This window comes from Numenius arquata, chromosome 9 (assembly GCF_964106895.1).
Source record: "Numenius arquata chromosome 9, bNumArq3.hap1.1, whole genome shotgun sequence".
In the NCBI taxonomy this organism is placed as follows: domain Eukaryota; kingdom Metazoa; phylum Chordata; class Aves; order Charadriiformes; family Scolopacidae; genus Numenius; species Numenius arquata.
The window spans coordinates 18,818,484-18,833,867 of NC_133584.1; the positions used below are offsets into that span (position 1 = coordinate 18,818,484).

Genomic DNA, 15,384 nt, shown 5'->3' on the forward strand with positions numbered 1-15,384 from the left:
GAAAAAAAAAAAAGAAGCTAGTATTAGCATTACTAAATCCTCCATCAAATAGAGCAGTTTCCATTGGTTGGAGTCCCACTGATGAGTGTGTTTCTGGAAACATAATCCATATTGTTTTGCATTCCTGAACTTCAAAACTCCAAGCCCTGTTACCTCACACCCAATTAGCTATTCTATGATCTTGAATCAAATCAGTATTTCTAATCTAAGAAATTGGATTTCTAACCACCTCTTTGGGGTGACCAAGACATTTAAATGCTTAAGGGTAGGTGCCCAGTCCTGAGCGACTGGTGCCGCTTCAGGTGCTCAGCGTATCTGAAGTGTTTGCACAGGACTGGTGGACATCATTTGTGGTCTGTGCAGGACCTTGGCCCTTCTGGAGGGGTACCTGCAGTGGTTCCTCTCTGCATCTTCATCTGAGTCTATAAAATATCCGTGGGAACCAGGATCAGCAGGCATTTTTGAGAATATTCCTGCTCCTGACCTATTAATTAAATTTGACCTTATTTAAACAATAGTAGTAACAATGTTCCAAGTAAGTAACAGTTGTTAACTTCCATTAGACTGAAACCAGTTTCTTTACTGATGTCCCCAAAAGTGACTGTTCTAATTTGGCATGTATCATTTAAGTGGTAATTACTGTGGTAAGGTTTTAAAGGCATGTGGTGCCTTTCATTTTATACAGCAAGTAGAAGTAGGAGTTGAGGAAAATTAATGGATTTTGACTAGACTGTTCAGAGCAGGCTAGAAAAGGAAACATTTGAATAGTAGTAAAAAAGAAAAATGTAGTTTGGGCTATTTTTTCATGCAGACAGAACTCAAACAATTGGTCGGATTGTGTCTAGGATTTCCTGAATTTGCTTTTTGTCTGAGATCAGTCATGAAAATTTTGAGTCCTGAAAGTATGAAGAAAATTGAGTGATGTGAAAATGGGATTTAAATTCTTCCAGTGCCTTCCTTTGCATGATAAAATGTATGAACTTGCAGGCATGCTTACTCATCAGTGGGCATGTATGATAGTACATATTTTTTAGTGCTTGATGCACTCCCCCCCCCCCCCCCCATCCATCCTGCAAATCCTCCCCAAATGCAGATAAAACCTTCTGACAACTGGGGCAAACTAAAACATGAAGCACAATAATTAACAGGCATAAGCGTGCTTATGCCACATTTTTATATTTAAAGTTTAGAGAGGGCTCTCTGAAAAACTACAGCTAATGACCTGCACTTGAATCAGCTACAGGTGCATCTAGAAATCAAGTGAAAAACAGACCTTGGATGACAGCTTCTGCCTGAGCGTTTTTCCATACAACTTCTTGATCCCTGATGTAAAGCCTTCTTATTTATGAGGGTAATGGCTAAAAACATTTAGGAGTAATCTGCAAATAGGGAGAGGTAACAGATGAAGACTGGTCACAACTGCATCCAGTTAAGGTGATTCCAAGATGAGTCCAGTTCAGACCATCCTAGAAAGGCCATTTGCTATAGAAGGCATCACGATTACATATTTCTGGGATATCGATTCCCATATGCAAAGGCTTTTTGTGTGAAAGTTGTAATGCAAAACAGTGTATAAATACTGAAATTACTATTTCGGTGATGTTTGCATCACATACTAGCACATGAATATTTTCTGGGTCTCATCCCAGAAACTGCTGAGATAGTATGGTTTAGGAGAGGTATGGGATTCTAAGCAAGTAATTTAATTTGTACTTTGAATCACTCCCTGTCCAATAGCTCTTTTTAAATAGTCAGTGGATTCCTTACTGCAGTAACTTAAAATGACATTTGGCAGGTTCCTGAATGTCCCTGTTTAAATAATGTAGAATTAATATCACTGTTTACAACTGTGTGTGTTTTTTTAAATGTAGAAAACTTTATTCTACAAATGTGCATATTAATTTCTCTGGATGAAGGAAACTATTTTGTCTTTTTTTCTTTGTTATATTAAAATGGTACAATGCACTAACTGTTGAAAGATGGAAGGGGATGTCCTCACCTGCACTGCTTCATCATTTGTTATGCTCTAACTCTGGAGACTGAGTACTCAGAGTCTGGACTTGATGCTACCTCTCTTAAGCTATGCAATGTTGTGTCCAGAGGATTATTGAGAATACATCCTGTTGAGCTTGTGTTCTGAAATCTCAACAGTCTTTAGTCTGACAAAACCTTCTGAAAGCTGGACTCCACTGACTATCTCTCATAACAACAACAAAAAAATCCATAAGCAGTATATACAGAAGGGATAATAGAGATTTAACAGAATGTAAGTTCTAAACAAAAAGTAATGGTGCAATATTGCCAGTGTCATCTTAAAAGCATTAAATGTAATCTAGTACTAAAATAAGGAATAATAAGAATTTTAAAATTGGAATACACTTAGATTACTAATCCCCTTTGTGTGCTATGAATGTGAATTCTTATTAAACTGAGTCCAAAATCTAGTTCTGCAGTCCCCTTCAATTGATGGTGCAATTTTGTTAATGCAAATTTTGAGTCAAATAATGGCTCACAAATAACAGTAGTTCTTACAGAACTTTGTGGTACTATAGGAGAGTATGCACAGTGTAGGCTATGGATTCAACATGGAAAAGGTAAAGAGTTATCGAAGAGCTCTTAGAGGATCAAGTGAAATTAATGTTAAAAGCATAAGCATGCATGTGCTGCACCATACCAAGGTCCATCTAGGCTGCTTTTTGATGACAGAGGCACGTACAAGAGTAAGACCCGTAAATAGTGGCACTTACCTGAACATGCTCCCAGGTTCTGCAGATCTGCGTGGACCTCACGTGGTTCCAGAGCTGGCTGTGGTATCTGTGGATTGCGTGGGCAGACTTTCCCGGGGTATTTGTCCACTGATTTTTTTTTTTTCAAGTTACACCATCCTGTGGCAAATATTTCACAGGTTTATTGATATTGTCTGAAGAAGTAACTTTGTATTTGTTTTGAATCTTCTGGTTTAGTCCATGTCCTTTATCTTTTGTATTGGAACCATCAATCATTTTTCACCTTCTCCATGCCAGCAATGATATTTCTGGGTGTCACATCCCTCCTCAGGCACTCTTTTTCCAGCCTGAAAAATCTTAGTCTTCTAGTGCAGTTTGGGCTATCTTTGATCATCTACTCTTACCTTTTTCCAATTCTTTAATGTTGTTTTCAAGACCAGAAAGTAGAATTTTTCCACAGTAGGCAAGGACAAGGTGCACAATAGATCATACCTCTAAAAAAAGAAATTGTTCTCTATTTTGTCTTCTCTCCTTTACATGATTTCACTGAATTTCACTGAATTTTTAGAGTTGGAAGGGACCATAAAGATCATCTAGTCCAACTCCCCTGCCGAAGCAGGATTGCCCAGAGCATGTCCGAGCATGTTACTCAGGACTGCATCCAGGCGGGTCTTGAAAATCTCCAAAGAAGGGGACTCCACAACCTCCCTGGGCAGCCTGTTCCAGGGCTCTGTCACCCTCACCGTAAAGAAGTTTCTTCTCATATTTGAATGATGATCATGATGATTCCTAATGTTCCGTTTGCTTCTTGACTTGCATAAGAATATTGAGCTGATGTTTTTGTAGAGCTACCTCTTGCAATGCCAAGAGCTTTTTTCAAAAGTAGCCTTAATTAACTCGGAGCCTGTCACTGAATATGTAAAGTCAGAATTACTTTTTCCTGCATGCATTTACGCGTACCATTTTATTGCCCAGCATCACATGGTGTCATGAGGTGAGGCTTTTGTGCAACTCTTTGAATATCTGGTAATTCTTTGAAAGAGCAGAGACCAAGTATGTTCCCTTATGATCAGCAGGCCATGATTAATCTTGATCGTATCACACAAGTGAAAGCTCAAGAAACCCCGAATCACAGCTGGATCTAGTGAAATGAGTCCATGCCTTCCCAGGTTGATAAAAATCAACAAATTTTGTCCACTGTGACTGGACATAAGTCAGGTTTCTAGATAAACTCAACTGCTAAATTCTTTGAGAAACACAGCAATAGTCCTTTTTCTGTAGAAACCATCGCTTGTTCTTTTGCTCTGTTGACTCATTTTCAGTCCCCCATTCCTGATAAACACAACTGAGAAATCAGTAATGGTCAAACACCAGCAGCACATACTGCTCGGAGGTAATTGGCTCTGAGACCTGACTGCAGCACAAGGACCAGCAGCAAAGACGGCCAGTCACGGGCAGCTTCCTTGTGGTCAAAGGAAGGATCTCTGACTTCATGCTGTACGCTTTCCATTCAGCTTCTGACACAGTGGACCCCAAAATACAGTTAACCCACCTCAGTGGCATGTAGTAGGAGCAGATGGGTCTGCACAGCCTGGCTCCGTTCACTCCTTTCTAGCAGAGCGAGCAGACAGGTACCTGATTCTTGCCTCAAAAGGCTCTCACCCGTGGGATCCTGTGGACATCAACACCTTTTCTCCTTTTCTTCTGTAATTGCTGAATACCACTGCAGGCAATAACACGCATGTTACCTTCTGCTTTATCTATCATTCATAGTTAAACAGTGTGACACCTAAAAGATGAAATAAAGCTGACTCTGAGCAAGACCAAGACTTGCTGCTATCACCAAGTAACTGTGGGCGAACTCTTCTATTTGGCTTTCATTTTCATACCTCTGTGGACTTTGCCACAGTGGTAAAAAACAAAACCAAACCCCACGGACTTAGGAAACTCCCTTCCTCAGTCAAAAACTGCTTGAGACCATTGCTTTAAGCCATGCACAGGCAAAAATTATTATAAATTGGATAAAAGATTCTGTAATTTCCCTTTTGAAATTCACGCTCCAGGCAATTTTGTCTGTGGTGAAGGAGGTGGAATTAAAGGGGGGGGGGGAGGAAAGTCTCTGAAGCATGGAAACCTTTTCTGAACATATTACAGAATGGAAATCTAAAAATAATAGATGCAGAGCTGAAGGTTGATGAGTGTAGTCTGGGAATTATCCAAAAGTATTGCTTAGCTTCCTGTTAGTTTAGTGATACTTCAGTGGGATATCCATATTCCCTGATGGAAAGCATAGGAATTTTTTATCTTTTCTGACTTCTTTAAATAAGATACAGGGAGGTAGAAAAATACAAAAAAAAAAAAAAATTATCTGTATGAATCAATAGTGTGTTTTTTAAGGTGAGAGCTGGTTAATTGATCACTAGAACATTACTTAAATATTTCATGTAATTAATACATATGCTCTGTCTAAATACTGATATGAGTAAAACTGTTTTACACGTGAGCTGGAGAATACACTGTAGAAAAATCCTAGTAAGTGAGGTATGGAAATGATGACAAACTTTTCTAGTTCATTACTGTGCTACAGCGGAATACAGCTGCTAACAATCAGATATGCTTACTGTTCGTAGTGTAATACATTTGAAGATTCTAATTAGTCATTCCATATGTGTTTTTGATTTGCCTCAAAGACGACAGTAGAAGCTGGGGATGTAAGAACTGTTGTTTTGCGTTTCCACTGTAATCATGATATTACTACCATTCCTTTAACAGAGGAATTAAACAACTTGTTTACTTAAGTAATGATTTAACTAGTTTAGAGTCAACCACGCTATTTTTGAAGGAGGAGTTACGCAAGTTTCATCCTTACTGTTGGATGTAGAAAAGTAAATACTACAAATGAGCTTAAACAAATAAAATATGCAATCAAATCAACCTTGGAACGAGAGCCAGAACATAACTGTGTTGATGTGATGGGAGGGACAGAGGGACGGGCTCTTCTCTGTGGAGCCCAGTGTCAGGACAAAAGGCAATGGGCACAAACTGAAATGCAGAGAATTCTGTTTCAACGTAAGAAAAAAAAGTCTTTCTTGCTGTGAGAGCGGTCAAACACTGGAGCAGGTTGACCAGAGAAACTGTGGGGTCTCCATCTGTGGAGCTATGAAAAACCCAACTGGCCAAGGACCTGAGCAACTTGCTGTGCTTTACCCCGCTTAAAATGAGGGCAGGGGGTGGACTAGACAATCTCCAAAGGTCCCTCGCAACCTCACCTATTCTGTGATTCTGGTTTCTGTCGCTGGCTTTCCCCACTCACTTTCTTTGGGTGCGGTAGGAATGGGCTGCTATTGGGGAGGTCGCTGCCCCCCTTCCCCTCGGCATTTGGCTCCCTTTCCCTTGCAGAGCAACTTGTTCTTCCTGCTCCTTGACAACTTGATTCAAACTTGCAAGGAAACAGAAGAAAAAAATGTTCAGAAAGTTTTGATTTCCTGGCCTGTTATTTTTTTCATGAGATTCTGCACAGAACTAGAGTTTTTTTACAACTGTTTTAACTGCAGAGTTGGATGTGGAAGATGAGATCAAGTGTTTTAGCAGCAGCTGGGAGTGGGGGTTACAGTAAGAACTTGTTGGACGGTTGGGTCTGGGAGGTGAATTGACAGAGCTGATGAACAAGAGTCATGGTGCTTTTCTTACAGGCTTACAGTGATGTAGCATCACTTTGGGGAATCTTTCTTTTGGTTTGTGTACTTGTGAGTGAGATTTTCAGTGGACCCTAAAAGTCTAGAAGGGAGTAATAACAAGACTAACACCCTTTCAAAAGAACAGTGAGGCACATAGAAAAGTGAGCAAAGTGCATAGAGATGTGTCAGAGGAGAGAAAGGTCGGGGAAAAAAAGAGCAATAAAGGCAGGTGACAGCAGAGGCAAAAAAGACCAACAGCCTGTGACAGTCACCTGAAAAGACAAATGAAAAGTGCATTTGTTTTCTTACTGCATTAAGGGTGCATGTTTAGTCTTAATTCCTGCTTTCACTTAGCTTTTCATTCAAATGCATAAAAACCAACCAATCAAACAAAACAACCAAATACAAAACACAAGGAGCTAAAAATATAATTGACCTAAACCCTCTTTTTTGCAGCTAGCTGAGAATCTATATGTGAACAAGTAAAGGTGGCTTCGAGGGAAACTAGTCATCGTTGTAGTTTAGAGCAGCACTACTTCAATTCTTCAGATCAAATCTTCAGATCTTCAATTACTTCTAGATGCTCAAGTGGCCCTCCTGAGATGCCATTCCACCAATGCGGCATTACCAAAACACAAGTTTTGATTATCTCCTGGCCTTTACCTGTCTGCTCTGTCAGGTTCAGTAGTGACACAATAGGAACTAATTGTTTCAAGTACTTTATGCCTCTTGGGATTACCCTGTGCTAAATTCATCTTCAACATATACTAAGGCAGATGGAAAATAGGCACTTTGATCCTTACCTGTCCTATTATACTCCTTTCCCTTCTCTGCATCAAATCATTATATTGCCTCCAAAAAAAATGGTTAGTTCCAATATATTCTGAAGTGTGTGATCTGAACATGGGGATGAAGGGTACTGCAGAAACTTGGTTATATGGAATTTAGGGTTTGGACATGGATACTAAAATAGCAACGTCCATTTCACTCATGTTTACTGAAGCTGAATTTCTCGTATAGGGAGATAGTGATGTAGCGTGATAGCCATGGGTATTTGTACAGGGAATGAAACGTCTTGACTTTCTGCCAGGATGTTCTAGTATGTGAACCCCTTTGCAATTAATTGCACAGCCTGAATTCTCAATAGCTCACTGTCAAAACAGGGAGAGTATTTAAATAGAAAAAGCAAGGGTACGTTCTCTCTGGTGTGCACACTTACATACCTTACAGAGAAGTGCAGTGCTTCAGAGCTTTGGCACTCAAAGAGCAAGAAAACAATTTCAAGATGTGGTCTGGTATGATGTAAACTATCTCTAAAAAAAGTTTTCAAAATATGCTGGAAGTATTGGTTATTGCCTGTTGTTTCTGCTGGATGAAGGACATGAATCTGTATATGAAGTTTGAAAACACTTCTGGGACATTTACTGATTTCCCTTGCAAACCAGGTAAGAAAAACCAAATTTCATTATATCTGTAAAATCAGTTATTATTGAAGAGAATGTTCCCAAGATGAATGGAGCACATTTAAATACACTGTCTGCCCACATACTGTGGACAGGACATGGTGTGAATTGTATGAAGCTGTGTCAAGGAAGTTCAGATTGGGCATTAGGAAAAGGCTCTTCACTGGAGGGTGGTCAGTCACTGGAACGGGCTCCCCAGGGAAGTGGTCATGGCACCAAACCTGTCAGAGTTCAAGGAGCATCTGGACAATGCTCTTAGTCGTATGGTTTTGTTTTAGGTAGTCCTGCGAGGAGTAGGGAGATGGACTCAATGATCCTTATGGGTCCCTTCCAGCTCGAGATACCTATGATTCTAGGGCTATCTCCTGCTTTTACCCTCAAATCCATGTTCCCTTGTGCAACCAACTGCAAATCGTGTGGTTGTTATCCTCCGTCAAGAGATCATTCCACTTACATATCAGTGTATCCCTTGCCAAGGGAAAGAACGGGGCAGAGCAAATACAAGTTGTTATTTAATAACTTTACCTACTATGTGCAAAATATTTAATTGAAAAACAGCGCTACGTATATTCTGTGCACAAACATGCGTTCCCATGCCTATGGAGGGATGGGGAGAGGAGGCTTAGGAGCTACCCTCTTGCCACAGGACCCACTGCCTTTTTGGCATGTGCAGTGCAACGTGTGTATGGTGATGGTGCCCCCTGCCCACAAAACATACCTCCTTATTAATGACAGCCATGAGAGCTGGTGTTAATACACCTCGAGGCTGCAATTCTGTCCCGCTGCTCTGTGGCATGGGCTGGGGGAGCAATTTCTTGTCATTCTACTTGTTGAAGGTGGAAATATATTTGGGTTGTAGTACGCTTTATGTCAAGGTATGTATAATGGATCTCTTTTCAATACAAACAGTTGTTTTTGTCATGATGAACACAGTGTGAAGTGGAGGAAAATGAGATGATGATATAGGTTATTGTTATAGTTCTAGTGTGGATTATTATTGTCTCCTCATTCCTTGTGTCTTACCAGATAGACTCTGCTCCTGCATTACAGATTGTTATCCTGTGTTTGGTAAACACTTTTAAACAATGCTGTTTCATGGTGTTATCTATAGGATAACAGGAGAGGATGGCTTGCAGCCTGCCTGTTGTCCTCTCTGGGTCCTCCATGTTTTTCTGCAGCTGTTTCAGGGGAATTTTTCACCTTTTGACCAGCTAACTTCTCCTCTCAAATAATTGTACAACCATGATCTCCCTGACAACAAACTTTGTCATGCAGATGCATTAGAAAAGCCTCTGGTTTATTTGTTCCACGATTGGGCCTACATAAATCCAAAGAAAAGGATGATTTCGTATTGCCTTTCAACCTCGAGAGCGGGTAGGAACATGGCTATCCTGCTTCCACCTCCAGCCCGCGGGGGAGCAGCCCGCTGTGGCGGGGCAGGGCAGGGCCGGGCCGAGCCGGCCCGGGCGGGTGAAGGGTCCCCGGCTCTCCACGGGGAATCCGGAGCCACCGACCACGGGAAAGGAAGAACCAACGGGCAGGTAACACCTACGCGCAGGAGAGATGCGCTGGGAGCGCCGTGAGCCCTCCTGGAGATGGCAGCATTGAGCAATTTATTTGTCAGACCCGGCTGGCAGCACGCGTTTCCTACTGAGGCGGTGAAAGTTACGCGTACGGTGGGTTTCAGCCCGGGCAACTGCGGGTCACGTTCGATATGCGGTTTAATTTAGCATATAGCGATCCCGGGGGATACAGTTAGCTGCGCGACGCTACGCGGGGGAAGACTCTTCTGGGAACCTTTGCCGGACCGACCCGCGGTGCCCAACCTCCCGCTCTGCACTCGGGAGGCGGCCGCCCCGCCACCGCCGGGGACGCGCCTCTTCGGGCCACGTATCAGCCGGAAGCCGTTCCCGTGGGGCGGAACGGGCCCCGGCCCGGCGGGGAGGGCCTGGCGGCCGGCGGGACCCCGCCACGGCTCCCCCGCTCCCCTCACGGCGGCGGCCGCGCGCCGCCTCGCCCTGCGGTTAGCGGCCGCGGTTAACGGCGGCGGCTCCGCGCTCGGGCCTGCCCCACCGTGCGGTGCCGGCGAGAAGGAAGGCGGGGAGGAGGGAGGCTTTCCGCCCCGCCGGGCCCGGCGCGGCGAAAGCCGCCACACTGCAGAGGCCGCCGGCGGCGGTTATAAATAACACGCCGCTGAATGGCGTCTACGCCTCCTTTACTACGCGCGGCGCCTCAGCCGGGCCGGGCACCGCCCCCCGCCGCTGCCGTGACGGACAGGCGGCGGCACCAATGGGGGCGCGGCCCCCGGCGGGCGGTGCGGCGGCGGGGCCGGGCCCGGCGGTGGCGGCCCCCGCGGCCGCCCTGAATGAGGGCAGGGAGGGAGGGAGAGAGAAAAGGAGGGCGGGGAGCGGCGGGGCGGGCCGCGGGGCCGCGGCGCTGGGCTGGCCGGGAGCCTGGCGGCGGCGGCGGCTCCGGGGATGGTCCACGCACTGGCGCCGTCACGTGTTGTTCTCCTTGGAGTGAGCCGGAGCGGCGGCGGCGGTCGGAGGGGGCTGGACGGGCGAGCGCGGCCCCCGCCGCCTGTTTCGGTGCGGGGCGCCGGGAAACTCGTCGAAGAAGCCGGCGGAGAGGGAGTCGCCGCGGCGGTGCCCGCTCCCCCGCCGGGCTGGGGCACGGGAGGGGGCCGCGCCGGCGGCCGCTGAGGCGCTGCCGACTGGAATGAAGAGAAGGAGGAAGAGAGGATGTTCCTTCGGCGCCCGGGCTGCCTCCCCTCCCTCCCTCCCGCCGCTGCCGGGCTGCGCCGTGTGTGGAAATGGCACTTTCTCTGCCTAACGAGATGGGACTGAATGGGGTCGCCAGCCTCCTCCGCACGCTTGAGCGGGAGAAGCAGCAGCAGCAACCCCGGCGCTGATATTTGGGGAAGGGGGGGGAGGTTGTGTTGTGGGTGGCTTTTTTTTTTTTTTTTTTTTCTCTTTTTGGGGGGAGAAGAGAGAGGGAGGAGGGAAAGCAGCGTGTATTTTTGGGTGCAAACCCCGGACTTTGCAAAACAATCTCCGCCCCCAAGAGGCTATTTAATCTGCAACAGAAATCGCTACTCGCGGAGGCAAACTTGAGACGGGGAAAGGGTGCGGGCAGCGGAGGAGGGAGACCCCAGCCCCGCTCCCGGCCCCGGCGGAGCCCGACCCCTGCAAGGGAAGATGCGTTTCTCTTTCCCGGCGGCTGCTCTTGGGACGAGACTTTCGTCTGGACTGATCGGGAATGGACTTTTTAAGGACACGCTTACCCATCTAAGGGCGACTTGGGCATAAACAGCAACGCAAACTCTGATTTGGTGCTGGAAGCTGCCTCTGCCACTGAACAGCTGCTCTCACCCTGCTTCTGGCCCTCCCCTGTCCCGTCCTCAGAGGAGGATCCTGAGCTATTTTTCTTTTTTCTTTTTAATTATTGTTGCATGAATTTTATTTTAGGTGGTTGTTTTTTCCGCCTGGCTCGGCTGTTTTGGGGTCTTGCGGACTGGTAGCTGCAGTAGCAGCTCCACCACCTCTCATCATGGCTAGCCCCACAGATAATAACGAGGGCTTCTTCTCAGATGTCAGAAAGGTGGGTTACTTGCGCAAACCCAAGAGTATGCATAAACGCTTTTTCGTGCTGAGGGCAGCCAGCGAGTCTGGACCTGCCCGGCTGGAGTATTACGAGAATGAGAAGAAATGGAGACACAAGTCAGGGGCCCCCAAGCGCTCCATCCCACTAGAAAGCTGCTTCAATATCAACAAACGGGCTGACTCCAAGAACAAGCACCTGGTGGCCCTCTACACCAAGGACGAGCACTTTGCCATTGCAGCTGACAGCGAGCCTGAACAGGAGAGCTGGTACCAAGCGCTGCTGCAGTTGCACAACAGGGCCAAGGGCCACCACCACCTCCATCACCATCACCACCACCACCACAGCGACGTCACCTTTGGAGGCAGCAGTGCGGGACTGGGGGAAGCAGGTGAGGACAGCTATGGTGAAGTAGCCCCTGGCCCGGCTTTTAAGGAAGTTTGGCAAGTAATTCTGAAGCCTAAGGGCCTAGGCCAGACAAAGAACCTGATTGGCATCTACCGCCTGTGCCTGACTAACAAGACCATCAGCTTTGTGAAGCTGAATTCAGATGCGGCTGCTGTGGTGCTGCAGCTGCTCAATATCCGTCGCTGTGGTCACTCTGAGAACTTCTTCTTCATTGAGGTGGGGCGCTCGGCTGTCACTGGACCCGGTGAGTTCTGGATGCAGGTGGATGACTCGGTGGTGGCACAGAACATGCATGAAACCATCTTGGAGGCCATGCGAGCAATGAGTGAGGAATTCCGACCCCGCAGCAAGAGCCAGTCCTCCTCAAACTGTTCCAACCCCATCTCTGTGCCCCTTCGCAGCAGGCATCACGTCAACAACCCTCCACCCAGCCAAGTGGGGCTCAGCCGCCGGTCCAGGACTGAGAGTGTCACGGCCACCTCTCCTGCTGGTGGTGGGGGTGGAGGTACAGGTGGCAAACCCAGCTCTTTCCGGGTTCGAGCGTCGAGTGATGGGGAAGGCACAATGTCGAGGCCTGCCTCTGTGGATGGTAGCCCAGTTAGTCCCAGTGCCAACCGGACCCATTCGCATAGGCACCGTGGCAACTCCAGGCTCCATCCTCCACTCAACCATAGCCGGTCCATCCCAATGCCTTCCTCACGCTGCTCTCCTTCAGCCACCAGTCCAGTCAGCCTTTCATCCAGCAGTACTAGTGGCCATGGCTCCACCTCGGACTGCCTGTTTCCACGAAGGTCTAGTGCTTCAGTGTCTGGCTCCCCTAGCGATGGTGGATTTATTTCTTCTGATGAGTATGGTTCCAGCCCGTGTGACTTTCGCAGCTCCTTTCGCAGTGTGACTCCAGATTCATTGGGACACACCCCACCAGCTCGGGGAGATGAAGAGCTCAACTACATCTGCATGGGGGGGAAGGCCACCTCCTCTTGCTGCAGCCTGGCAGCCCCCAATGGCCACTTCATCCCACGCACCTGCCACCCACAGCAGCAGCCCCGCTACCCTAGTACACCGTGCTGTCCTCGAGGTGGTAGCGAGGAGGTTGCCGACTTGGAGAAGGCATTCAGGAAGCGGACTCACTCTGCAGGTACATCGCCCACCATCTCCCACCAGAAGACGCCCTCACAGTCTTCGGTGGCCTCCATTGAGGAGTACACAGAGATGCTGCCTTCTTACCCCTGTAGTGGCAACCGGCTGCCCTCCTACCGGCACTCAGCCTTTGTGCCTACTCACTCCTACCCAGAGGAGTGTCTGGAGATGCACCACCTGGACAGCGGCCATCATCGGACCAACTCTGCCCCGCACACGGATGATGGCTACATGCCCATGTCGCCTGGTGTAGCCCCTGTGCCCAGCGGTGGGGGGCCCCCCAAGGGTGGTGACTACATGCCCATGAGTCCTAAGAGTGTGTCAGCCCCGCAGCAGATCATCAACCCTGGCAGGGGAGGCCGCCATCCTCCAGCCACGGTGGACTCCAATGGCTACATGATGATGTCCCCCAGCGGCAGCTACTCTCCCGACAGCGGTTCTGCGGGCTATGGGAAGATCTGGACAAATGGCGCAGGCCACCACCCTAAACTCTCAGTGGAGAGCAACGAAGGGAAGCTCCCCTGCGGTGGCAGCGACTACATCAACATGTCCCCAGCCAGCGGCTCCACCACCAGCACCCCGCCTGACTGCTACTTCGGAGGCGCGGGGCAGCCAGGTGTTGAGGAGGCCGCCACTGCGGCCCACCACAAACCCATCTACTCCTACTTCTCGCTGCCACGCTCCTTCAAGCACGTGCACCGGCGGGGCGGCAGCGGGGTGGCAGGTGAGGAGGGCAGCCCCCAGCCCCGCATGGCTCTGGGCTCCAGCCGCCTCCTCTATGCCGCCGAGGACTCGTCCTCCTCCACCAGCAGCGACAGCCTGGGCGGCGGCGGCGGCACCGAGGGCGGCCCCCCGCCACAGGCGCAGCCCCCGCGCAAGGTAGACACGGCCGTGCAGACCAAGGGCCGCCTGGCGCGACCCACCCGGCTGTCGCTGGGCGGCCCCAAGGCCAGCACCCTGCCGCGGGCCCGGGAGCAGCCCCCGCTCCTCCTGCCCCCGGAGCCCAAGAGCCCCGGCGAGTACGTGAACATCGAGTTCATCGCCGGCGAGAAGCCGGCCTTCCCCTCGTCCGCCCTGGGGCTGGGCCTGCCGCCGCCGCCGGGCAACGAGGGAGCCGAGGAGTACATGAACATGGAGCTGGGGCCGCCGCGGGCCCCCTGCCCCGCCGGCTTCGCCGCCACCCGGGCGGTCTCCACAGCCCGGTCCGGCCGAGGCGCGGCCCCCGGCGGCCGGGACTACGTGACGATGCAGCTGGGGGGCGCCGCCGGCGGGGGCTCCTGCTCGGACTGCGCCGACAGCCCTTCCCCCTGCTCGCCCGCCCTCCTGCTCAGCTACGCCGACGTGCGGGCGGGTCGCTCCGCCGCCGAGAAGCCCCCTCCGGCGGCGACGGCTTCCCCGGAGCTGTCGCGGCCGCCGGCCGAGCTGTCGGCGGCGCCGCCGCGCTCCTCCTCCCTGCTGGGGGGTCCCGGCGCGGGCAGCGCCTTCACCCGCGTCAGCCTCAGCCCCGGCCGCAACCAGAGCGCCAAGGTGATCCGCGCCGACCCGCAGGGCGGCCGGCGGCGGCACAGCTCCGAGACCTTCTCCTCCACGCCCAGCGCCGCCCGCGGAGCGGCGGGCAGCGGCGGCGGGCTCGGGGCGGCCTTCCCCTGCGGCGGCGCGGGGGGCGCCGAGGAGGTGAAGCGGCACAGCTCTGCCTCCTTCGAGAACGTCTGGCTGCGGCCCGCCGCGGGGGAGGCCCGCCGTGAGCCGGGGGCCGCGCCCGCCGTGGAGAACGGGCTCAACTACATCGACCTAGACTTGGTGAAGGACTTCAGTCACCGCCGCCGCCACCACCACCTCCACCCCCCCGCCGAGGGCGCCGCTCTGCCGGGGGGCAAGCAGCCGCCGCCGAAGCCCCCGGGCCAGCCCCGCGGGAGCGGCCACTCCAGCGACGACTTGAGCGCGTACGCCAGCATCAGCTTCCAGAAGCGGGAGGAGATGTAGGAACCGGGCGCCCGGCGGGGAAGGTGAGCCGGGGGCGGGGCGAGCCCGGGTGAACGGCCCCGGGCGGCTCCGTAAGGGGAGAGGGCCGAGGTGGGTGCTGAGGGGCACCTCGGTTGTGGTTTCTTCCCGTGGGGACTCGGCAGAGCATCCCACAGCAAGGCGGGCTGGCGGCCTGCGGCCTTCTCCCCGGGGGCGGGGGCTTCGGGAGATGCCGCAGCCCCAGGAGCGGTGGCCGTGGCACCTTAGGTTGGTTTCGTGGTGCGTTTTGGCCTTAATATCTGCAGCGCGTTTTAATGGCAGAAGCATCCAGGAGTACAGCATCCCTGCGGGTGTCCCAGCTGCTGGCCCTTGCCCACCTGGGCCGGGGGCTTGCTTCCAAAACACACC

The 15,384-nt window shown here is 50.7% G+C and overlaps 1 protein-coding gene across 1 annotated transcript in view; it reads left to right on the top strand.

Annotated features, from left to right (window-relative positions):
* The first annotated feature begins 11,394 nt into the window (after positions 1 to 11,394).
* Positions 11,395 to 15,384, top strand: part of IRS1 (insulin receptor substrate 1) — a 55,506-nt gene continuing 51,516 nt past the window's right edge. Inside the window, exon 1 of the mRNA XM_074153359.1 lies at positions 11,395 to 15,020. Within this exon, the coding sequence (XP_074009460.1) occupies positions 11,416 to 14,997 (3,582 nt within the window). The 5' untranslated portion in view covers positions 11,395 to 11,415 and the 3' untranslated portion in view covers positions 14,998 to 15,020. The remainder of the gene's footprint in view (positions 15,021 to 15,384) is intronic.